This window comes from Euleptes europaea, chromosome 7 (genome assembly GCF_029931775.1).
Source record: "Euleptes europaea isolate rEulEur1 chromosome 7, rEulEur1.hap1, whole genome shotgun sequence".
NCBI classification, from domain to species: Eukaryota; Metazoa; Chordata; class Lepidosauria; order Squamata; family Sphaerodactylidae; genus Euleptes; species Euleptes europaea.
Genome location: NC_079318.1, coordinates 48,265,402 through 48,290,536, shown reverse-complemented (window position 1 = coordinate 48,290,536; position 25,135 = coordinate 48,265,402). Strand labels below are relative to the sequence as shown.

At 40.8% G+C, this 25,135-nt stretch overlaps 1 protein-coding gene across 1 annotated transcript in view; it reads right to left on the bottom strand.

The window, feature by feature from the left end:
• Nucleotides 1-10,658: 10,658 nt before the first annotated feature.
• EPRS1 (glutamyl-prolyl-tRNA synthetase 1) overlaps nt 10,659-25,135 on the bottom strand; it is a 63,976-nt gene continuing 49,499 nt past the window's right edge. Inside the window, exons 24-35 of the mRNA XM_056853370.1 lie at nt 24,754-24,805; nt 23,576-23,785; nt 23,146-23,218; nt 22,650-22,729; nt 21,685-21,786; nt 18,510-18,665; nt 18,235-18,432; nt 17,646-17,819; nt 15,994-16,154; nt 15,356-15,434; nt 12,054-12,118; nt 10,659-11,022 (exon numbers count right to left, since the gene is read on the bottom strand). Of these exons, the coding sequence (XP_056709348.1) occupies nt 10,872-11,022; nt 12,054-12,118; nt 15,356-15,434; nt 15,994-16,154; nt 17,646-17,819; nt 18,235-18,432; nt 18,510-18,665; nt 21,685-21,786; nt 22,650-22,729; nt 23,146-23,218; nt 23,576-23,785; nt 24,754-24,805 (1,501 nt within the window). The 3' untranslated portion in view covers nt 10,659-10,871. The remainder of the gene's footprint in view (nt 11,023-12,053; nt 12,119-15,355; nt 15,435-15,993; nt 16,155-17,645; nt 17,820-18,234; nt 18,433-18,509; nt 18,666-21,684; nt 21,787-22,649; nt 22,730-23,145; nt 23,219-23,575; nt 23,786-24,753; nt 24,806-25,135) is intronic.

The window sequence follows — 25,135 nt, the reverse complement described above, 5'->3', positions numbered from 1 at the left end:
TCTTCTTCAGAAGCCCAATCAGCAGGTGTTAAAGCTGGTTCTTTTAGTTGGGAGGGCATATCCCTCCGGATGGGACTGGATGAGCCCCATCTTTTAAATGACCCTTCTGCTATGCAGATAGTCTTCTGTTCGGTGATGTACCTGAAAAGTTGGTCAGACCAAGTTGGCTCTGGTTACACAACCCCTACCTCAAAAGGGCCCCAAGTATGGGGTCCTAACAAAACCAGTCAAAGATAGAAAAATGGGAGAAGGCACAGAGCCATGCATCAGACAAAGGCAAATAGTTGAAACCTGAAAAAGCTGGATATCTATTTGGCTATTCAGGAATCGCCTATCCAGCTTTGTCCAGCTTCCCGGTTTTTAGTATTCGGCTGAAATTGAACCCGAAAAAAGCCAAAACAGCTATTTTTGGGTTTATTTTCGGTTCAGGTTTACCAATAAGCACAGCCCTAATTGGCACCTTTAATTAATTCATTTCTCATGGCATACCAGCAGCTCCCTACAGTGTTCCCAACAGACAGTTCGGGAATTACTGGAATGATCAATGGGGTTTGCCAGAGTTTCCCTTGAATTGGGGGGGAGGGGTTCTACAAGGTAGTGGTTAAGAGAGTGAGCTACAACTGAAGAAGCCTTCTGGTTGAATTCCTATGTCAAGAATTCACTCTATGTGATCTTAGCCAAGCCAGTCCCTCTCCCTCCCATCTGCAATTTGGAGCTAAATATAGTAACCTGCCCAATACCAAACCAAAGCACAGGCAGCTAGACTTTGTACTACTGGAAGATCTGACGTAGTAGCTATCACAGCAGTTCCCAACAGGAGACACAAATATGCATGATGAGAATGAGCAGAAAAAAACAGAAAAACAAGGCTGTGCAGTGAACAGAAGACTGTTATTCCATGTTCTCACACAATCCTCAGGTGTGCAGTCTGCCACTGACCTTTTCTTCTTTTGCTCACTCAGATTTCAGTGTGGTCTTTTATGCATAGCTGTTTCCCTCACCATCAGCCCTCTGATAACTTCAGGTCTTAGTGTTGATTATACATGCTGTTTCCGATGGGCAGAGGTCACCTCGTTCTCCCCCTGCATTTCCCCACGTTTTGCCCGCGTTTTCAGGGACCCGTTTTATCTAGGAAATGCAGGGGGAGAGTGGTATAGTGGTATAGTCAGTTGACTGCGGTGCTTTGCACCCTAGATGTTAACGCACTATACACAAACATCCCTACGGACGTAGTACGTGTTATAATTGCTGATTTATTGGACTCACGTGCTAACTTACAACCTCCGACCCAATTTCTTTTGAACTTACTTGACATTGTCATGGAAAAGAACTACTTTGTATATGATGAGGAATTTTATTTGCAGATACATGGGGTCGCCATGGGGAGCGCCTGTGCGCCCTCAATTGCAAATATTTATATGATCGCATTTGAATGTGCACATATATTGACTAATAACCCATTTAGTAATAAGATCTTTTATAATTTTCAATACATAGATGATGTTTGCTTGGCTATGCAAGATGCACATAGTTTTATGCAATTTAACCAATGGATTAATGAACAAGATCTAAATATTCATTTGAGTGGGGCATGTAATTTAGAGTCAATTCCGTTTCTAGATGTGACCGTTTACAAAAATTCTGATGGTAAATTGGGCGTTCGCCCCTATAAAAAGTCTATGGCTAGGAATGCTTTATTGCATTATGATTCTTTCCATCCGGTCCATTTAAAAAATAATATCCCATATGGTCAATTACTTCGATTGAAACGGAACTCAACTCAACAAGCTGATTTTTTCCAAGCAGCACATAATTTGAATGCTGATCTCCTACAACGGGGATACCCTAAACATGTCATTCTAAATGCTATGCATCAAACTAATAACAAACCTAGGGAATCATTAATTACAGAATGCATCACTCTTAAGCCTACACGACTTACTTATGTGATGCAATATACCTCCATGTCACCTCTAATTGGCCAAATCCTCTGTAAACACTGGCACCTGGTGCAACATCTACCCGGTTGCCAAGTACCTCCACGGATTGCATACAAATGCACCAGGTCTTTTAGAGACATACTAATAAATCCAATATCACGCCCTATGTCCTCATCCAATTTGCCTGCAGGTAATTTTAAATGTGGCTCCTGTCAGAGTTGCAAATACATGCTAAAAGTTCGTGAAATCACGAACCCAGTAACGGGTCGCATATTCAAAATTGATAGTTTTAATAATTGTGACTCATGGCACCTTATTTATGTGATCAGATGTGCATGTCCTCTCTGGTATATTGGACAAACCCAGAGACCTATAAAATACCGGATCAGTGAGCACAGGTCCAGAGTAAGAAATCACGTTCTGGAGGCTCCCCTTACCTCACATTTCCTGGAGAAAAACCACACTGATGAGGAACTTTCTTTTTTTGTATTATGGCGTTATACCAACACTAAGAAATATGAAAAAACTGACATTGAATTGATACTTAGACGTCAAGAGTCTAAGTACATACACATGTTCGATTCCTTACATCCTAAAGGACTTAACACATCGCTAGATCTAGCATGTTACCTGTGAGCAAGTACATCATTTACACTATATGGTTCTGTCACTTTAAAACATTCCGATCACATGGTCTCTTGTATCATGTGACTAGATTCTTTAAATGCTCTCCGTACTCAGGGCTACTTTGCCAACGCGAAAGCCAGTTAGTAACAGCTTGCGTGTAAGTATCAATTTGTTGTTTACTTTTATAATGCTTACTTTTGATTCCTGTGATTTATAGACCATTTGCATTGTATATATTGCTGTATTTTTGTAGTGGTCGCTGAGGAAGGCTTTTTTGTTAAGCCGAAACAGAAAGACAACCGGGCTTCTGTTTAAATGAAGAACTGACCTTACCTCTTGAACGACAAGACGTTCTATACAGCTAAAAGGACTGCAAAAAATGGACATTGTACCTATGCTTTGTACTTTAATTTTGTGTTCTTTGGAATATATGGTTCAGTTTGTAAACCAAGTTCATTGTATATAGTGTATATGATATATTGAATAACACTATTACAAGTACTTAATTTTGAATTATTCATTGTTTTTGCAACTTCCAGGTGGTGGCTGGAGACCTGGCAACCCTAGCATCTCCCCCCCCCCCCGCCACCGGGAGAGCTACACCTGGTATGGCCCCCAATGATGCTATAAATATGCAAATGGCCCTTTGCAGGAAAAAGGTTCCCCACCCCTGCGGTAGATGCTTTAAGCCGTGTTGGCTTAAATTGCCGTGTTTAAATTGCCGTGTTGGCACTTGGCGGTAAATAAGTGGGTTTTGGGTTGCAGTTTGGGCACTTGGTCTCTAAAAGGTTCGCTATCACTGATCTAAGGTAATTGTTCGTAAGAGAATCCGCATTTTTTGTAGAAATCCAAATTCCCAAGTATTTCACTTTAGTTGCTTTCTGCCATCCTGTCATAGCCATAAAATGTTGTTCCAATCCTGAAACATTCTTAAAGATCATTTGTGTTTTCTCTTGGTTAATTCTAAATCCTGAAAGGTGATTCTTTACTAATTAAATCTTCAAATTCTGTATTTTTTCTTATGCCATCCTGTAAAAAGCAATCCTGTCGTACTTTCATAATCATTTGATTGAAAGTCAGCCAGTCAATATTTTTATTAATCTTAATCTCATTCCATGTTTTTATGTCTCCTTGTTCATTCATCATGTCTTGGTATCGGATCATATCTACTTTCTTCTTCTCTCCCTTAGACAAATATGCATCTGTGGGGGACATCATTTGTGGAGGTGTCGGGCTTAACCTGTTTCTATTTCTAAGCCATATCTTCATTAGTCCATCTTTAATAACATGTTTCTCTCCAAAAATTTCTTTACTCTTAGCTTTCCATAGATAATAATGGAATCCTTTACTGCACACACCCTTTTCAATATTCAAAATCGTTTGATCTGGCTTTTTTATCCAGTCTTCTATCCATGCTAAACTAGCCGCTTGGTAATAGAGCTTGATGTTTGGTAAGGCAAGTCCACCTCTTTTCTTCTCATCTTGCATAATTCTAAAATTAATTCCTGGTTTCTTTCCCGCCCAGACAAATTTGTTAATCTGTCTCTGCCATTCTTTCAACGTCTTGTCTTCAATTTGGATTGGAAGCATTTGGAAAAGATATGTCAGCTTTGGTAATAAATTCATCTTTACAACTGCAGTCCTTCCCATCCATGATAAATTAAGTTTAGTCCATCTTTTTAAGTCTTGCTGTATTGTAAACCACAATTTGAGATAATTATCTTTTATTAATGTAAGGTTTTTCCCAGTGATATATATCCCAAGATATCTAACCGAATCTTCTGTTATCTCACATCCTGTAAGAATTTTTAGTTTATCCTCTTTACTCAGATTCTCCAGAATTATCTTTGTCTTATGTTTATTTATTCTGTATCCCGATACTTGACCATATTTCTCTATTTCATCCATAAGATGTTCAATTGATTCAGTGGGATTTTCTAATGTTAATACCACATCATCTGCGTAACATTTCAGTTTATACTCCTCTCCATCAGCTTTCAATCCACCTATCTTCTCATCTTGTCTTATTCTGTTTGCCAATATTTCAAGTGCCATGTTAAATAGTAACGGTGAAAGTGGACATCCTTGTCTTGTTCCTTTTTTGATTTCAATTTTTTTCTGATAATTCTGGGTTTCTGATGTTTTAGCCTGAGCCATAAAATAGCCTAACTGGGTACAAAGTTATAAATGTAATAATTTCGCTGCCTGTGCTTGCTCTGCATGGTAATTATTAAGTGGAAACTATTTTGTTGTCATTTTAGAAAAGGAAGTTTAGAATATGCACCTTGCTGTCCCCATCTTTTCGTATTTTCTTGAACCATGTACATTCACGTAGCGAGTAAGCCTGTGGGTAGCCGCTCAACCAGCAGGAGGTGGGTAGAGCTCTACTCAGTGAGATGTTTGCTTGGACAGCTTCCCTCCCTGTTTGAGAGGATGAATTACACTTTGGTCATAATTTCTATATCGTCTGTTCAATAATGTAGATACATTTGGGCTGTTTTTGCACAGATGTTTTCTTCTGCCATGGCTACAGCACCGCTGGTTTGGGGATCATCCACATAATGTCATCCTCTATTCATCCTGCTTCACTGCAGTCTTTCCCAAATCTGGGCTGCTCACAAACAAAAATTATCTGTGTAGATCTCACCGCTACTGCAAATGCAGAAACATCCCTAGTGGCCAACCACTCTTTTCCCCATGCTTTCCTTGCCTCACCAAAAAACCCCACCATTTCCCTCCTACACTGTAGGGGCTTTAAAAAAAAATGGAAATTGCTAGATTGCTGTAGTGTTATAACATCATAATGATTTACTGCCACAGTCTCCCCTTAAAATCAACTTGGGAATGCCATTCGGTGCAGAATGCCCCAGCTTGACTATTATCAGGAGCTTGACGGAGCATGCATATTATTACCATTCTGCAATCACCCCATTGGCTGCCCATTATTTACCAGGCTCAATTTAAGGTATTGGCTATCACATACAAAGCCGTTCATGGCCTTGGTCCCTCTTGTCTGCGAGACTGTGTCTCTCCCCCATGCTCTGCCACAACAGCTTCGCTTATCTGAGCAGGGCCTTCTGCAGGTGCCACCCTGCAAATGGGCAAGTTCTACACGCACCTTCTCTGTTGTGGCTCCCACCACTCTCCTGGCTTTCCGCAAACTATACTAAACTGAATGATCCAAGAAAGTTTTTCTGCACAGGTAATAGGGTTGCATTGTACAAAATGGTTTACAAACTTGGGTAAATGATTAGGGTCTATAGTACTATGTATAGCTTGCTGTAAGTAGGATCCTATATGTAACTTTTGCATCGTTTCATGTTAATACTTATACTTCACTTCAATTCTATGTTTTAGATTTCTGGTTGGTTCCAGACTTCTACAATCCTGACCCCATTTCACTGTTTATTGAATGTCCCATTGATTGTACTGACTCACTCTCTGTAACCCACCTTGAGTCCCAGTGAGAAAGGCAGGCTATAAATAACACAAAATAAATAAATCTTCTAGTTTACAGGTTTTTTTTAAGTATCTAGACCTTTTCTTGTAGAGATAAACTTATAACTTTGCAATGAAAAGGGCTACATACTTAGTTTTTAAAAATGAAAGCTGGGAATTCATTGTTGCAACAGATCACGACACTGTTACTAAACTACAAGTAATCTATCAATTACTGGGTTTTTTTTTAAAGCCTGAAAATAGCTTTCCAGTGAGAGGAGGAATGACAGCCATGGGGTGGCTGAGGCAAGAAAAGTGTGAGGAAAACTGCTGTGTGGGTGCTCCATTGACACAATGAATGCATTCACGGCAACAAGAGAAGCAGCCTTGGTTCCAGTACAGGTAGGAAGAGATCTCTGTATCCTTAACAAGAGGAGGCTCCATTGCATTCCCATCCCTTAGGGTTGCCAGGTCCCTCTTCACCACTGGCAGGAGGTTTTTTTGGGTGGGGGGGCTGAGGGCAGGGTTTGGGGAGGGGACTTCAATGCCTTAGAGCCCAATGGCCAAAGCGGCCATTTTTTCCAGATGAACTGATCTCTATCAGCTGGAGATCAGTTGTAACAGCAGATCTCCCACTATTACCTGGAGGTTGGCAACCCTACCACCACTGGTCTTTGCTTCCCCTGTTTCCACCTGCACTTTCCTGCCCTCCTGCTGGATCCCCCTCCAATGCTAGCTCCAGCTTCACTTTCCCCCTCCCTCTTGCTCAGCTCCCCTTACCCCTCCCACCACCTAACCCTGGTCATGGGGGCCATTGCTATGGAAACCCAATATGCCTCTGGATCCCCAAGGGCTTTTTTTCAGTGTCTGCCTAGACTCTGAGCCACGGGGCTCAAATGATCTATCTAATCATACTACCCTTTTAATTTTATTATTTTATTTTTATTTGGTGCAGAGTTGTAAGCTGCAGTACTGCAGTCAAAAGCTGTGCTCACGACCTGAGTTTGATCCCGACGGAAGTCGGTTTTAGGTAGCCGCCTCAAGGTTGACTCAGCCTTCCATCCTTCCAAGGTTGGTGAAATGACTACTCAGCTTGCTGAGGGTAAAGTGTAGACGGCTGGGGAAGGAAATAGCAAACCACCCCGTAAATATAGTCTGCCTAATTAACATCATGATGTGACGTCACCCCGTGGGTCAGGAATAACTCAGTGCTTGCACAGGGCGACTACCTTGACCTTTATTTTATATTTTACAGAGCAACACTTAAGTGGTGAATACTAGTTACAGTCTTGAACCCACTAAAGAGTTTCCATCAGTGGGACATCTTCCACCCATAGTTGGGAGATCCCCAGGACCAGCATCTCCGGGGACATTTTGGGCTGCAGTGGGAGGAGGGAGGCAAGAAAGTCAAATTCCATGGATAGAAATCCTTTCCTTGGTGGAGACCTTCTCATGGATTCATCTCATACTCCCTGCAGCTACTGACAGGATTTCAACATTTGCATTGCCAATTCATCTGAGCGAGGCTGCTATCTGCACTGTGATAATGGCATCAATGATAGAACTGGAATAAAAAGTAGAAAAAAGTAAACAAGGGTGGCTTTTGAGTCAAGTTAAGCGTCAAAGAAATAAATGGCAGATGCAAAGCAGCTCTGCTTTAATAAATGGCATCAATACTGCATTCAAATAGTTTCCCTCTGATTTTTTTCTAAAAACTGAGTGCACATATAAGATCAATAAGAAGGCAGAATTACATAAAGGAATCCTAGAGTCTTCCTGACATATAGTATATAAAAGCACTTTAAATCACAATGGATTACTCCCTCTCCTTCTAGCAGCGATTCCATATCCAAGATGGTCATCCAGAATAATCAATAAACTACACGATTGGGTTAGATCCTGAACATCTCCTGGAGTCAGGCTTGAGGCAAGCAAAATCATTGGTCCATCAACGCCTTGTGGATATCGAAAGTCAATCCAATTTTCCACTATTTCCAAAATCTTAAGTGTATTGAAAACCCGTGTTAGATCCTCAGCAACCCCATATCTGTCAACCATCACCTATTTTAAATATAGATGGGCTTTTTCAAGAGCACGTTTTGATGCTATGCCGTCTGCCGTATTGGAAGGAAGGTTCCAACATATACCTTTGGAGCAATGGCGTTGTCCATGTTCAGCTAACGTGGTCTAAACAATATCACATACTATTTTGCAGTGTGAATTTTACACTGATGCTAGAACTAATATAATTTCCCCACTGTTAGCCCGTCTTGAGCAATGAAGTTATTACTCGAGGTTAACAGCACTAGATAAAATTAGATACCTACTGAAAGATAAGGTAGCTCGTGTCTTACGCTGTGGCAAAATTTTGTCACCTGGCCATCAAGAAAAGAAATGACATAGTAAGAAAGAATGACGGCTAATAACTTTTAATACATAGTAAAACCATGAGTTGAAGTGATGGTTTACATTCTTTATTTATAGCAGGTTTGCTGGACAGGTTTTTTATGTTTAACTAGGTACATGTTTGGCTATGGACGTACATAATTTTTACTTTTATGGTGGTTTATGTAATTTTTTAAATGTGCACTGTTAATTGTATTTCATATAAGCGTCGGCTTAAGATTGTGTTTTATATATGTGCTGGTCTATGACCGTAACAATAAAACTAACTAGCACCTAAAAGCACTTTGAGGAATTCGAAAAAATGCTCTAAACGATTCTGTCAAAGCTGAGTGAGTTCAATCCTCTCCCAGTGATGCAAACAGAAGTTAACACATGCTTAATTTGGGCTGGATCATGCCCATGACATTAATATCGCTGCATGGTCAATGACCTCTTTGTCTGCCAGTAAACATTCAAACACAGAATCCTTATTTGTAAGCATGATGGATACATGAGAAACGTGCTTGCCTCCAGCTTCCCAGAGCATTATTTCCACTGTGTTGACAGACATAGCTATCCCTCCAAACATTCTGGACACTATCAAAACAAACTTCCAACCCATTGGCTTAGACTGGGGTATAGGACTGCTCTGCTACACAAGCATGTGTAGGGGAATCGATAATGCGTCACTGTCCACCACATCCTCTACAAGTGCACATCCTCTACAAGTGTACATATTCATCAGAGTGAACAAGGTGAACTGCCCTGTGGTATATTATGCCCTCCCCACTTGTTATTTTTCTAATTGGAGCTGGGTCATTTTTACTCCCAATTGAACTGAACAAGAGAATGCAACGAACATATAAAGTGAAATATTGTCGAAGGCTTTCACGGTCAGAGTTCATTGGTTCTTGTAGGTTATCCGGGCTGTGTAACCGTGGTCTTGGAATTTTCTTTCCTGACGTTTCGCCAGCAACTGTGGCAGGCATCTTCAGAGTAGTAACACTGAAGGACAGTGTCTCTCAGTGTCAAGGATGTAGAAAGAGTAATATATAGTCAGAAAGGGGTTGGGTTTGAGCTGAGTATTGTCCTGCAAAAGTATTGTCCTGTAAGTATCAAGATAATGTGCTAATGAGGGTATGGTATGTTAATATGGAACCATTGTATCCTGAAGTGATCTGTTAATGTGTGTAATCCAAAACTAATCTGTATGGCTATTGTTGAATGTTGTCTTTGTCTGGAGGTTTTTCAGGGCAGGAAGCCAAGCCTTATTCATTCTTAAACTCTCCTCTTTTCTGTTAAAGTTGTGCTGATGTTTGTGAATTTCAATGGCTTTTCTGTGCAATCTGACAAAATAGTTGGTAGAATTGTCCAGTCTTTCAGTGTCTTGGAATAAGACCCTGTGTCCTGTTTGTGTCAGTCCATGTTCAGCCACTGCTGATTTCTCAGGTTGGCCAAGTCTGCAGTATCTTTCATATGAACTATTTTGTCAGATTGCACAGAGAAGCCATTGAAATTCACAAACATCAGCACAACTTTAACAGAAAAGAGGAGAGTTTAAGAATGAATAAGGCTTGGCTTCCTGCCCTGAAAAACCTCCAGACAAAGACAACATTCAACAATAGCCATACAGATTAGTTTTGGATTACACACATTAACAGATCACTTCAGGATACAATGGTTCCATATTAACATACCATACCCTCATTAGCACATTATCTTGATACTTACAGGACAATACTTTTGCAGGACAATACTCAGCTCAAACCCAACCCCTTTCTGACTATATATTACTCTTTCTACACCCTTGACACTGAGAGACACTGTCCTTCAGTGTTACTACTCTGAAGATGCCTGCCACAGTTGCTGGCGAAACGTCAGGAAAGAAAATTCCAAGACCACGGTTACACAGCCCGGATAACCTACAAGAACCAATATAAAGTGAAGTTCACAAAATTATATTATCTCCCTGGTGTCTTGGCTGTTCTATTCCCACACTGCCAAAGGAAGTTCAGTGAAGTGTAAGGGTTTTTTCCTTTGCAGTTAATGTAACGCTCAATTGGATTCCCAGGGTTTTTTATTTCTCTGCCTTACTTAGGGATCAATTTGATCTCCACACCAGATTAATAAATACATTTTTTGTTCAGATGAGAATATAAGGTACCGCCAAACCCTTTGTTATCTTACCTGCAAAACTGATCCAACCACTGTGTGTACATTAACAGAGAGACAATCTAGTATCCTCCAATGTAAGTAAATGAAGCCAAGTAACAGCTGACAATACACATTTATTATTAGAGATGTCGTATACAGAAAAATCTATGCATTACTACGAGTCTGACTGACTGAAGTGGCATGACTCTATATGGCTTTATTAACCACTGTTGTTTTGAAAAGTAACAAAACTTGATAGGATCTGGGAAGATTTCAGTCTTAAAAAGTTGAGGACTCAAAAGACAAGGAATACTTTCAGCTAGAATCTTAGTAACTACGACCAAAGAGGGTGTAGAACTTGGCAGGATTCTTTCCACAGACACATTTTGCTCCTTTCTGCAGCGAATGGAGAGGTTTGAAGGGGATGCAGAGACTTTTTGCTCCCATAGATGGGGCACCCGGCTCAAGGTCTTGATCTCTGAAACACAAACCAAGTTTTGTTGAATTCCCAGCTGACTTAAATCATAACACTTTGAAGTTGTAAGCTAGGACAAGGCATCGTGTGTGAAATCACCTAGAGTTCATTTGTAGAAATCAAATCACTTTTAAACAGTAGCAAGCAGCACCATGTTTAACAGAGAGAAGGACAGGAGGCTAGTCCCTGTGTAGATCGGCAAAAATGATAAAGATGATCAAGGCGGGGAAGTCTGTTGCTCATGATTTGTGGGAATGCTGCACAATGACAGGCCTTGTGTGACATGGTTTTGTGACTGATGGGGCAGGATCCAGGGGGCTGACTGCTTCACGCTTGTGCAGGCCAGTTACTGAGGTCAGGAATTCAAGTAAGAAGGGAGCTTAATGGAAATGTTGGTTTCACTTGTGAACCTAGAATTCTTCACATTTTATTGCAGATTATACCACATGCCATGGAACCTCTGTCAATGTCCTTCCATAGGCCTAGTACAAATATCCTTTTACATTCTCTTTCTAAGACAAATCACACTGACTTGTGAGCAGATCCTTTAGAGTGGGACCCACTCCCTTATCCCTACAGGAATTGTGTTCACACAAACTTTTGAGAAATGCTATTGCGATTGTTAAGACACCCACTTTAATGCGGTGAGGGGTTTGTGTGTGTCAGCAAAGCTGGGAGCAATACCGTAAGGGGTTCAGACTCTGTCAAGAATGATCACAGCTGAGACACCAGTCTAATATGCATCCACCCCCTTCAGGGATTCCCTATTACTGAGTATGGGTGTGAAAGTTGGACAATGAAGAAAGGAAGAAAGTGGATTCATGAGAGGGATTGATTCCATAAAGGAAGTCACGGCCTTCAGTTTGCAAGACTTGAGTAAGGCTGTGATTAATAGGACGTTTTGGACGACATTGATTCATGGGGTCGCCATGAGTCGGAATTGATTTGACAGCACATACAACACAGTATAAGCTGTATTTCTTAATGTATACATTTATACTTATGAGCCCTGCTTATCTTTTCAATGTTTTCACCTGGCAGTGGTTTTCTTGATCCAGTCCTCACAGTCTATTTCACCACAAAATGGAATTTGCACTATCTGAGAAGGGGGAAAAACAACATTGTTGTAATTATTTAAAACATTTGCCTGTCTACCCAATTAGGATTCACAAGGCAGCAAACATAAAAACATTACAACATTTAAACAATCAAAAATACAATAAAAATTACAAAATTTGCTTAAAACTCATAAACAGACAACAGTAGAACACTAGAAAATTGGCTTCCATTGTTCAATATTAGTCCATGGATTAAACAGAAGGGACCCAACATAGTATTTCCCAGAATTAAGAACTTTGTTAACAGTGTGATGGGATTTTTAATGCACATTGAAAGAAAATAGAAAATCTCCTCTTTGTGGTCAAACTAGATAAAACATTACACAAAAATTAAACGATGTGAATGATGTCATATTATCACTTTGAAACTGAAGAAGTAAACACATTAAATACATAGAAAACAGTGTTATTTTATGCCCTCATTCTTACTTTTTCTATAGTGATTAATAAAAGGACAATTCTTTTTAGATTTCCCATTCCAGTTTCTTAAGATTTGTCTTGGATGTTCTCACATCTAAAAAAAAGAATTCTTAGATGTTTTCACATCTAAAAATCAAACAAAGTATGGTGTTGTCCTAATGATTTTTCAAGTTTCTGGTTTTCCTTCATATATTTCTATGCAACAGGTATTTCTTTTTTCCCGTTTTTAAATCACTGGTACCCACTTCAAGCCTTTAAGATGTGGAGAGGTTAGAAAGTAAAACAGGAGAGTCTAAGCCTGGTATTTAACATGGGGGGACCACACCACTTCTTTGCAAAGAACTGCCGCTTTTTCACCTTGTTCTGTAAATTTCTCTCCTTTGCTTTATTAGGACAAGTGAGAAATAAATTATGAAGGAGATGTGTCAAGGACATGTACAGGTAAAGGGGACAATGGCCAAAGCAATATGCATACTCACATGTCTGTTCTTCCATTCTATAAATTTGTACACCCTATACCAATGTATGTTTTAAATTGTCAACTGACTCGGTAGCCCTTGTGATGGCATAAAGGGTGGATATATATTTTGTAAATACATAAATATACCACACACCAACTCAACACAGGTTATTGGCCCAGGTTTAGAAGAGCCAAGCTAAAGGAGGCTGCTTAAATGGTTTAAAACAGGAGGAGAGGGAGGAATTAGAAAAGCAGTGCTGGGAGAGGTGGTGTTTCTTTCTCCCCGCTTCACCACTGCCCAGCTTCAACGACAGAGATATGGGTCCAAACAGCACACCTTCACACTACAATGTGAATTCAAAGCTCTCTCTCCAAAATCCAGTCAGTGGCTATTTTAGCTGCTGTGTTATGTATTTTCCCTGGTGCTATCAATTTAGACTGGCCTTAACCCTAAATCCCACATGATTTCCCAGGCACAAACAGAGCTCAGTTGGAGTGTGGAGGTGAGGAGACGACAGACGGGGACACTCCTTTCACTCTTCAGTTCAGCAGCATGTGAGTGGCTAGGAGTTCTTGAACTACAGGCAATTGTGTCCGCTTTTCAGTAAAGATGTTTGCTGCACTGTTTGCTTTCCCAGTTATAAAAAGCTTTACAATCAATTGCTACACTTGAAATTTGACATAAACCAAATCCAGACAGCACATTTAGCACGTAGGAAAGTTAATAATTTCTCATAATTCAGCATAATTTGAGTGACCAAGCTTCATTCTGTTTAACAAAGAGCGTTAAGTCCATAATAGAAAAGTCACAAAGTTTCATAAGTGCACAATAAGAAATGCTATTTCCTTTTCACTTAATCAAGGTATGAGAGGTACATAGTTTGCAAATGTGCTTGGGTCAATTCACCTGCCTAATACAGCTAAATAACTATCAATTATTTAAACCATACATCTATTTTAACTGTAACAAATAAAGAAATGTATGCTATTTACAAAAGGGACTCACCCTAAACACTGTAATGGATTTTAATAATGGTATCCCAGGGGAAGCATTCAGGTCCAGTTCCTCGAAGGAGCTTTACTTGGGTCGCACTGGTAGTATCAGATCATATGGAAGCCCCTCCCTTGGTGCAATATGTGTGGACTCCCTGGAAGCCCAGACTCTCAAACACTCTAGTAAGACTGGGTAGAAAACACCCTGGTCCTAAGGCTAAGTTTACTTTAAGAAGCAAAGCAACAGAATGCTTAAACTTTATCAGTACACTGTAAACAAGTCATTTACCCTGAAGGAGATATGGAGGAAGGAGACTTACTCCTTACCCTTCACACACACACAGTCAATGATGTTGTAAAATCAGTTGCATTAACACAACGGCTACTGTTAAACCAGCAGCTATGTTTAAGCCTCTCCCATGACAACCTGGAATACTTCATTGCAATCAGAGTGCTTCACAAACCCGGTAACCTCTTGCCATCCAAGATCTCTACATGTCCTTGATGCCTGCGGTTTTTTAATCAGATGGAGCAAGTTACTTGACGCACATAATGTGTTCTTTGAACTCTCATACTAGTTTTATTGTCCTATAATTATTTTAGTTATTCACACAGTGTGTGTGTGTAAAGTGCCGTCAAGTCGCAGCCGACTTATGGCGACCCCTTTTGAGGTTTTCATGGCAAGAGACTAACAGAGGTGGTTTGCCAGTGCCTTCCTCTGCACAGCAACCCTGGTATTCCTTGGTGGTCTCCCATCCAAATACTAACCAGGGCTGACCATGCTTAGCTTCTGAGATCTGACAAGATCAGGCTAGCCTGGGCCATCCAGGTCAGGGCGATCAGCTACTACTATTTAATAGGCCTGGTATGGTCATGTCACACTGAAAAAGCAGCAGGTTTGACTACAGGTTGTCTAATGATTTCGGGGCAACTGTTTCAGGCTTCTCTTTCACTCTTATTTAAAACCACACAGGAAAAACTCTGGCCCAAATGAGACATTACTTTTGTGGTATGTCTTTCACCACTAAGTGTTTGCCATGAGTCATCTTGTATGCTGCAATGAAAATATATGGATGTTTCTCACTTGTGTGGATAGTCACCCCATGGCTGGTGTCAGCAACCCTGAGGGAGAGGATGCCAGCATGGAATTTACTCACGTGTGGTGGAAAAGCTCACAGGAGCCAGCCTTCAAGGGAAATTTTCGAAGAAGTACATAGTGCAACATATCTCATACAACTACACAGTTTTACAGACCCCTAAAGGCAGTGTGCATGCACCTTGCTTCAACACTAGTTTCACACCTGTAGAAGAGAACAAGATTCCAGCCATATTTAAAATGCCTTACCTTCCCTGAATCAAGCTCCTTCTGAAATTCTTCCATTGTGTTGGCCACCACCATGTGTGTCTTAAGGTCTTCAAAAGCTCTAAAGGAGAAGAAACTCAATCAGGGTCAACAGATAACATGAATTTACTAAAAATATTATCTTCAGAACCAAGTCTGTAATGTAAATCAAGTGTGTAAAGAGATGAATGTTTCACCATCATATTCAGTTATATTACTAACACCTCCAAGGTTATTACACTTTGCAAAATGGATAGTCTACATTATGCTTATACTACTCTGCGCTTGACTGACTGCTTGTTCTTCTCTTCAGCCTATACCAAGCTATTCCCAGAACAAACAGCCATCATTCCAAATTGTAGCATGGCACAACTCAGTTCCACCCATCAAGGAAGCGTGAATGATCCACCCAATAGTCTATTAAGTTAAACTGTGATGATCCAGAGATGAATTGCATGCAGAGAGCACAAGCCAGACAAAAAAAAGGTTTTGTTACCAAGAACTGTGCATTAATTCTCAGTTCCATTTTCATAATACGATAATGTTTCACTGAGCATCTGGAATCCAATGACAGGATGACCAGACAGTATGAAATTTGTGTTTGATAATAATCACAGACGATGGCTTGCTCCAAGTCTAACCTGTTGTAAAGATTAGCGTGGATCTCTTCCAGAATGTGTCTGAGTCGGTCCACTGCTTCGCTTTCAGCAAAAGTCAACTTCTCTCCTGTGTCTCTTCTGACAGCTACGAACTGACAATTTTTCATATCTCGTGGTCCAACTTCAAGCCTCACTGGCACACCCTAAAAAAAAAAAAAAGAGTTTTGTATACCGCTCTGTATTATGTAGATCACAGACCACATGTTAAGGGGTTCCCTTTGGTTATATTCAAAGCTCACAAAATTACACCTGGCCAAAATTATGTAATACAAACAGGGAACCTGCAAGGACTCTCCCCCACTATTTCTTCCTACCCTTCCCTGAAAGTCCCCATAGTCTCTCCCCTTGTCCTGCTTCCTTCTTTCCTCTTCCCTTAACTTTCCCTACCCCTGGAATCCTCTTCCCAGGTAAACTCTGGCCTCGCTGCATGGTAAGAAACCCACAAGGACATGTGGGGGTATCTCGTTTCCCTCTGTACTCACCTCCCCAATATTTTATCTTTCTCTCCTCCTGGCAGCCCCCACATCCTCATCTTTCCCTGTTTCCTTCTTCCCATCCACTGGCCAACTTACCTATCATGTGCCCCCCACTTCCAGGTATATTTAATACGTATTTACTTCATACATAACCCATGTTTCTCTCCAATGGGGAACCAAAGCATCCTAGATCCTAATCTGAAACTCTAACCGCTACACCTCACTTGCTTTTGTGGACAGGGTGCTGTCGAAAAATAGCAAGCAGCAGGCCCTGGTTAAGTCATGCCAGCTGTGTTGTAACAAGTTGCCCGTGGCTGTTGCTAGGCCTGGCCTCAATAAGACATCCCTTATTGAGTCCTGGAAAGAGCCCTCCCTCTTGCCTTTTACTGACAAAAATCAAGACTTGAAGGCTGACAGTACTGTTGTGGTTGCCTAGCAATGGCCACTGAGGGCTTCCTGTCTTAAATCTACAGGTGCTGCTTCTACGGGGGGAAGTTTTACTAATTTTGCAAACTTTGGGCTTTTTTCAATTTTGTAGAAGGATTTGTCTTGTCTGGTGATGGCTCTAAACTCTGCATTTATGTATAGAGATAGGGCCATGCTGAGGATTTGAAATACTTGTTTTTGTTTAATATGGTAAGAGGGGATTAAAGGTTAAGTTATTGTTGAGCACAGTATGGAGAGATTTTTAAAAGTCTCTTTTTAAAATGTGATAAACCAGATCTACAGGGCCTATATTTTACCTGAGAAAAGTCCAGAATAGTCAAGTTCTCTCGTTACCAGCCCCTTCCCTCATCCGTTGAAAGAAAAACCTTTCCTAACTAAATGCAAAACCCAATATCACATAATATATTTTATTAAGCCCAACCAAAATGTGTGTACATGTGTTATGTACCGTCAAGTCACTTCCAACTTATGGCGAACCTATGAATTAATGACCTCCATAACATCCTATCATGAACAGTCTTGCTCAGGTCTTGCAAATGACACAATGTCATTTCCAAACAACTGCTTTGTTGGCTTTTCCCATTAGAGGTCAGAATGGAGCAGATAACTGGCGCTCATACATTCTTCTACACCTGCCACTGCCGCAAATTATCTCTCTGAAGAAAGCCTGACAATAAGCAAATGATCAAAGAGAACTGAAGCAAAATTTACCTTAAGCTCCCAGTGATTGAATTTCCAGCCAGGTGAATAGTTGTCTCTCAAGTCAACACGCACACGGATGTTAGCACTGTGCAATCGCATTCGGTATTCATTACACTTTGCCACCAGAGCCTCCCGATCTTCTTCCGAAAGCGCATTTGTGATACCGCAAGGAATAATCACAACCTGAACAATGATGCAATGTCAATGAAGTCAGATGCATTAATGAACATAAGGGGGCTGCAGCTTAAGGGGGAAGCAGAAATAACACATACATACATCCCTGTGCACGTTCATCTCAAATGGAGAGAGATTGCACAAATATTGGAGCGGGGGGAGGCAATTTCTGGAGATTCCCTTTTTTGCTCACAGCATCTTTTACTGCATCCCATCCCACTTGTGACGGTTTACTGATTTGCAGGGGCAGCTTCTGTAGTGGCATGAAGAGAAGGGGGAGTTGCAGGAATGAGGGGGAGAGATCCGTTCCGTTAAGTAATTCCATTCATGGTTCATTGGTTCCACTATATGTACAGCCATCATTCTATACAATGGGAATATCAGCATGAGAAAAATGTTCATATTAGCACAATATTTTATTCACCTGTACACAAGCTACTCTGGGTGGCAGCACCAGACCCATGTTATCTCCGTGAATCATGGCCATTACGCCGATGGTCCGAGTTGTGATGCCCCAAGAGTTCTGATAAGCAAACTGTTTCTCTCCCGGGACCTTGGGGTCTTCAAAAACAATCTCAAACATCTTTGAAAAATTCTGTCCCAAGTGATGAGAGGTTGCTCCCTGAAATACAATGTAGAAAGCATAGATCTCTTCTTTCTGTACATTAATAAATGGTACATTTCTGTGTTCACGCATACCTGGATAGCTCGCCCACTGGCTGATATAAAGGCCTCAACAGTGGTTGTATAATCTCCACCTGCAAACTTTTCTTTTTCTGTTTTTCTTCCTTTCACAACAGGGATTGCCATAAGTTCTTCATACACTCGAGCATACAACTCAAGAATCTGCAACACCTGGAATAATTAAAATCATTTAAAAATTAGAAGAAACTAAGTTACCCATGTACTTTTATGGGTCAAAAAATATTACTCGTTCAGGAAGTAGAAGTATATACAATATTCTACCAACCAGGCTATCTACGGTGGCTGCTACATAAGGATTTGCTGTTCTTACAGTAATAAGCAGTAGGAATGAGCCATGGGGTCCTACACAACATCTAATGGAAATTCTAAGGAATGAAATTCTCATTCATTTGTAAGTCCAGTTTTTCAATTGCTTATGATGACTTTTCTAACATTACTGTTAGATGTTCCACCAGGCATATGGTTGAGGACAGCGATGGTCTACACATAAGCTGGCCTCCCTCTTCCTTTCTTCCTCTCCACCTTGGGTCTCCAACTTTTATCCCCCGCTGCCTGCATCTGACGACAATCATTGGGGGCGCCAAGAGAAATCAAACAGTATATTATGTTTTACAGGAAGAGTTTTATTTTAATAGAAGTGGTTTTATGATAAGTATATGGTTGTATATTATGGTGTGATTGTTGTTGGAAGCCACCCTCAGCCCGACTTGTGTTGGGGGAGGGTGGGGTAAAATAAATAAAGTAATCGCCCTTCTTGTATACAGTAGCCAGGGACAGAAAGGGAAGAGAAAATGGTCCTGGAGCAAGACCCTGCTTTGTGCTACAAACCAGCACTGCAGAGCCACTCAATTCAGTGGGGGCGACAAAGGGCACTGGCTCCCCCACTGCATCCTCCCTCCAAGTGGATGCAGTGCTGCAGGAGACAATTTGTCAGCCAACACCTACTGCTGCTGCGCTGCTGCTGAGGGGTCTCAACCCAGTGACTCCTGGAAACTTTGGCAGAGTTGCTGGGTGGGGCTCTGCTTGCTCCTGGCCACCAATGTCCCTCTAGGGCAGTGTCCCACCAGGAAGCTTTCCTGGAAGTTGAACCTCCAGTCCAACCCTGTCAGTAGCATATAATTCTGTGAACATGTTGACTGATCAGGTGCCAATAATGATGGGAAATTACCAACAGGCATTCAAAGCAATTTTTGTGTATCACACCCCGGAAAAGCAAAACCCACTGATATTCAACAGTACATTTAAGTTTCCATTTGAATTACTATCTGAAACTAAACACCAGTTACTAAAATAACTGAACAGCCCAAAACCCTACCAATACAGAATGACAATAAAGCTTACAAGCCACTATGAGTTGGATCCTACGGAGACAGCGGAACAGATCCTTCTTCCCTTGACCTTTCCAAAGCTGCCCCCAAACCCAAAAAAGTCCCCTGCTCGTAAGCAAAACTCTGCCAATGGTAAAGCAAGCCAAAAGCAGACTGAGGAGACAATTTCACCCAATTTCCTTTCCTCAATGTGACTCTGTATACTGTGGCAATTTTGTTTACGAGCATCCCCTGACCATCAGCAGACAAATTCGGGATATGTAAGAGTCTGCTTGGGGAGGGCTAGGCAAAGAAGAAGAGTGCAGAAAAGAGCAAAAAATTATCACAGGGTTGGAACTGCACCCCATTGGGGCATACTTAAAACACCTGGAGCTTTTCATTTAGAAAAAAAGGTAACTGAGTGGTGACATGATACAAGGCAATGCACATTGTAGAGAAAGTGGATAGAAGTGGGGAGGGGCCGTGGTGTCTCAGAGGTACAGCCTCTGCTTGGCATGCAGAAGGTCTCAGGTTTAATCCCCAGCATCTCCAGTTAAAGGGACTAAGCAAGTAGGTGATGTATATGACCTCTGTCTGAGACCCTGGAGAGCCACTGCCGGTCAGAGTAGACAATACTGACTTTGATGGACCAAGGGTCTGATTCAGTATAAGGCAGATTCATGTGATCATGTGTTCAGAAAGAAACTCCCCCCCCCCCCATAATTCTAGAACTAGGGGTCACACTAAGAAGTTGAGTGGAATACATTCATTACAGACTAAAGGAAGTACCACTTCACACAGTGGGTAGCTGGCTTGGGAACACACTGTCACAAGCATGGTGCTCTCCACTGGCTTAAACAGATCTAAAAAGAGGGCCGGACAGATTCATGGAGAATAGATTTATGACTGGCTGCTATTCATGACAGCCAAATGTGGCTGGCAGGTCACTGGGATGCTGGGGGAGCAGCCAGCAGGTGAGGGCTTTGTCTACATACAGGTCTTGCTCATGAGCTTTCCAGTAGTATCTGACCGACCACTCTGAAAAAGTCTGACTACCGGTCTGATTTTGCATGGCTGCTTTTACATTTTACTGCGCCAGTGGTTTTTACAGACTTTTCTGTAGGAGCCAACCTATGAGTATATATACACACACACACAATTACTGCTGATCCCTGGCCTGAAAACCATCTGGCTGTCCTCAACCAGGGATAGGGCCTTTTTGGCTCTGGCCCCAGCTTGGTGGAAAGCTCTGTCAAATGAGATCCAGGCCCTGCGGGACCTGAAGCAATTCCGCAGAGCCTGTAAGAGCCTGTAAGAGCACTAGGCATATGGTTTTGGGCAGCGACGGTTTCCCTCTTGCTGGCCTCCTTTCCTTTTATAGTGCTGAAGTTCTCTAATTTATCTATTTATTGTTGGAATATGTTTTTTCTTTTATGTTTTCACTGCATGGTTTCCTGCTATGGTTATATTGTTACTGTTTATGATTTAGAGTGTATAGCTTTAATTGTAAATTGCAACTGGTTTTAAATTTTGTTGAAGCTGTTGTGAGCAGCTCTGAGCCTGACCTCGTCAGGAAAGGGTGGCACAGAAGTCCAATTAACAACAACAAAAGCACACAAAAACTGTATTATCTGAAGCACACAGAATTGTTCTCCATTGGTCCTGAACAGCTACTCCATTTCTCCTCCTGAGCTACTATCCTGAATTACGAAGTACTTCTCCCACCACCATCACCCCAAACAGAGAAACATGTGTGCAGCACGATAAAAGTGCACTACTTCTCAAATAATCCAGTCCCACTTATGCAATGAAATCCTATAAACAGCCTTTAAACGCCTTTCAGCAAAGCACTGAGTGTCTACCTCTTCCGCTGCTTCCTCGTAAGTTGAGAATGCCGTGTGTCCCTCCTGCCACAGGAATTCACGAGTCCGCAAGAAAGGCTGTGGATGTTTGAACTCCCAACGCTTCAATACAGAAAAACAGAACATTTGCCATTCAGTACTAAAGCGACACCAATAAGCTTACTTTTAAATATATATATATATCAGACGATACAAATTCAAAGTTGTTCAGATTTTTACATTGTACTATTCACACCATGAAGCTAACAAATATTTGGACCAAATTTTATTTACATAGTATATTTTCATAATAATGTGGAACACCTGTAATTACTTCAACTACAGCTGTCTACATGAAATCAGAGCTGCTTTATGCAATCACAAATCCTGGCGTATTGTAAGATCTGAAGGGACACAAAAGACTAAAGTATGTATATGTAACATGTATATATCCATACCATATGAGAGATTTTTCAGTCCTTCCTCTACTTCGTTGATTACAGAGGGAGCACCGAAATCAAATGTATGGGTATGGTACGCCTGATGCACATGATTCATGCAATGGGCCTACAATGCAAATGGCCTACAATGTTAGCAGCACTACTGTAGAATCAATTATAGGCAACGGTGCATTCGGTTGGATGGGAGACTAGAAATGAAATAAAATTGATCAAGAAGCCTAACATCCCCGGACCTAACTTTTTTAAAAAAGCAAATGGGGTGGGAAAGCAAGAGATACTGATTGGTCAGTCGACCGTATTAATACCATAGAAGAATGTGATGAAGTTAGTTTATGGCTTTAAGTGTTTTATTGATATATATATCAATATATATCTTTGTTTGTCTTTCAGCATATATATATATATACTGTGTTGTTTTGTTGTTGTTACCCACCCTGAGCCTGGTCTCGGCCGGGGAGGGTGAGGTAGATATTTGAGAAATAAATAAATAACACAGCGAACAGCAACAGTATGAACTGTACTTACCACCACATTACACCACTGATTAAGTTTGATTGGCAGATCCCTGTGTGACTGAACCCACTTTGCATAGGCAGGATACATTACTACAAAGGGGAGGGGGAGAAAAACAATTATAATGCCATTTTTTTACTTCTTGTTTTGAGAACCTAATTTTTTTGGTCAGCATAAAATGGCAAACCGCCTCTTAATGCCTCTTGCCTTGAAAACCCTATGGAGCCACCATGATTTACTTGCACCTTCCACCACCACCAAAAAGCCAGTATAGATAAGCTTTTGTAATTAAACACAGACTAAGCTTCTCCATTTCATCCATCCAGGAAGCAGGATGCTTCACTTGCCAAACTGCCTAATTCTTTGCTAAATTTTATTTCACCTGTTTCAAATCCACAACCAACAGTCTAATGCAAAGGTCACTGGCTGTTCTCATCACAACGTTCATAACCACCAGTTTGCAGTAAAGGAGAAAGACCTCTTAATGTACTTTACTTCCAAGGCTTACCTGTTTCGCTAGTAGGACGGACAGCTATTGGCTCAGCCAGCTCTGTTTTGCCAGACCGTGTAACCCATGCAACCTGAAACAAATAACTGTAAATGCTTAGAAAATGTTACATCTTTAAAAATACTTCACATCATTTTCATCCTTACTAGAAATGTAATTTAATTTAATTTAACTGTACAAATATCTACCTGCCACATGTATTTTCACCTTCACTCTGATGCAGTGAATGCAGGAAACAGCTCCTCTGCAAACATTCCCCATTCATCTCAAAGCCTTCCCCATTCATCTCAATCTCTACAACAGTTCTAAAGGTACATTCCACCGGAACTACCCCTTCATGGTGGCACATGCGTAAATTTCATATTTTGTTAGGCTAGTTTTTGCAATTTAAAAAATCCATATAGTATTCGAATGCAGCATCAAAAATTACCTCTGGGGCAAAGTCAGCAATATGTGTCTTCTCTTTTTCGAGGGCAGCCTGGGACACAAACATGGGAAAGTAGCAGTTTTCCACACCAAGTTTCTTGATTTCAGTATCAAAAAACTCCTTGATGGATTCCCAGACAGCATAAGCCCATGGACGGAGAATGTAGCAACCGCTGACATCATAATATTCAATCATCTCTGATTTTGTGATCACCTTTATAGAAAAATGGGAAGGTTTTAATGTGATGGGTATGATATTGGAAACAGAAAGTTTAAATGTACACAAGAAAACAGTAAAATGTACTAGAATGCAACAATTTCACTTCCGTAAAGATTAGGGGGGAAAGAATTATCTGATAAAATGGGGGGGGGTGTATTTTGGTCCTTGTTTATATATAAAATGAAGCTGGCACAATTAGCTGTGCTTATTATATTCCACGCCCTGACCTGGATTGTCCAGGCTAGCCTGATCTCGTCAGATCTCAGAAGCTAAGCAGGGTCAGCTCTGGTTAGTATTTGGATGGGAGACCACCAAGGAATACCAGGGTTACTATGCAGAGGAAGGCACTGGCAAACCACCTCTGTTAGTCTCTTGCCATGAAAACCTCAAAAAGGGGTTGCCATAAGTCAGCTGCGACTTGACGGCACTTTACACACACACATTATATTCCACTGTTTTTAGTGGGACTGTATTCTGGATTACAATCAATATGTCAGTTGGATAGTTTGGATAATACAAAATCTTTTGTCAGAGTCATGATCACCCAGAAGCTAATAGCTCCATTTAAGTGCATTTGGATATTCAAGTTTCTTGGACAATTTCAAACGGTTGCTGTAAGCGAAGCTGCATTTTTGAAACTGACTGTTTAGGACAGGGCACTTGTTTATTTTTGTGTTTTGGACACAGCTCCTCTACCTCAATTTTACCTCATAACTATTAACAGGAACTGAGAGTATGTTATTTAAACCTAAGCCATGAAATTCATTCCACTGTTATGTGACAGAATTAAACAAATACTGATAACGAGTGAATTTTCTGACAAAAGAAATGATCAGAACAAAATTTGGGAAATAATCCATTATTTCATCAACATAATTTACTCCATAATTTTACTTCTTAGAAGGTGATTTTGAAGAAAAGTTACATGCAATAACTCTCAGTGAAAACTGAGATCTACTTGCCTGAGAATACCATTCAGATAGATTCTCTTCCTTCTTAGCCTCTAGACCCAATCTGTAATATTTAAAAGAAAAATGAAGCAGCAGTTTATGCATATGAATCTCACATCTGCATAGTGAAGCACAGGGTTTGGAAAGATGCTAAGTCAACAAAAATATTAATAGGAAAAATATTTAAATTTGGGCTCAGATCATGGTCACATGATATGCAAACTTGTTAAAGCTGAGCCTAATCACCGTTTGAATGAATGAACTCTTGGGAACTCTATGTACAGTCTTGCATTCCATGGGATATTAAAGTAATAAAAGTCATAAACATATCTTCAATATTAGCATGTTGTGTTCAACATTAATGAGTGAGATTTTTTTTTACTATGTTCAAACC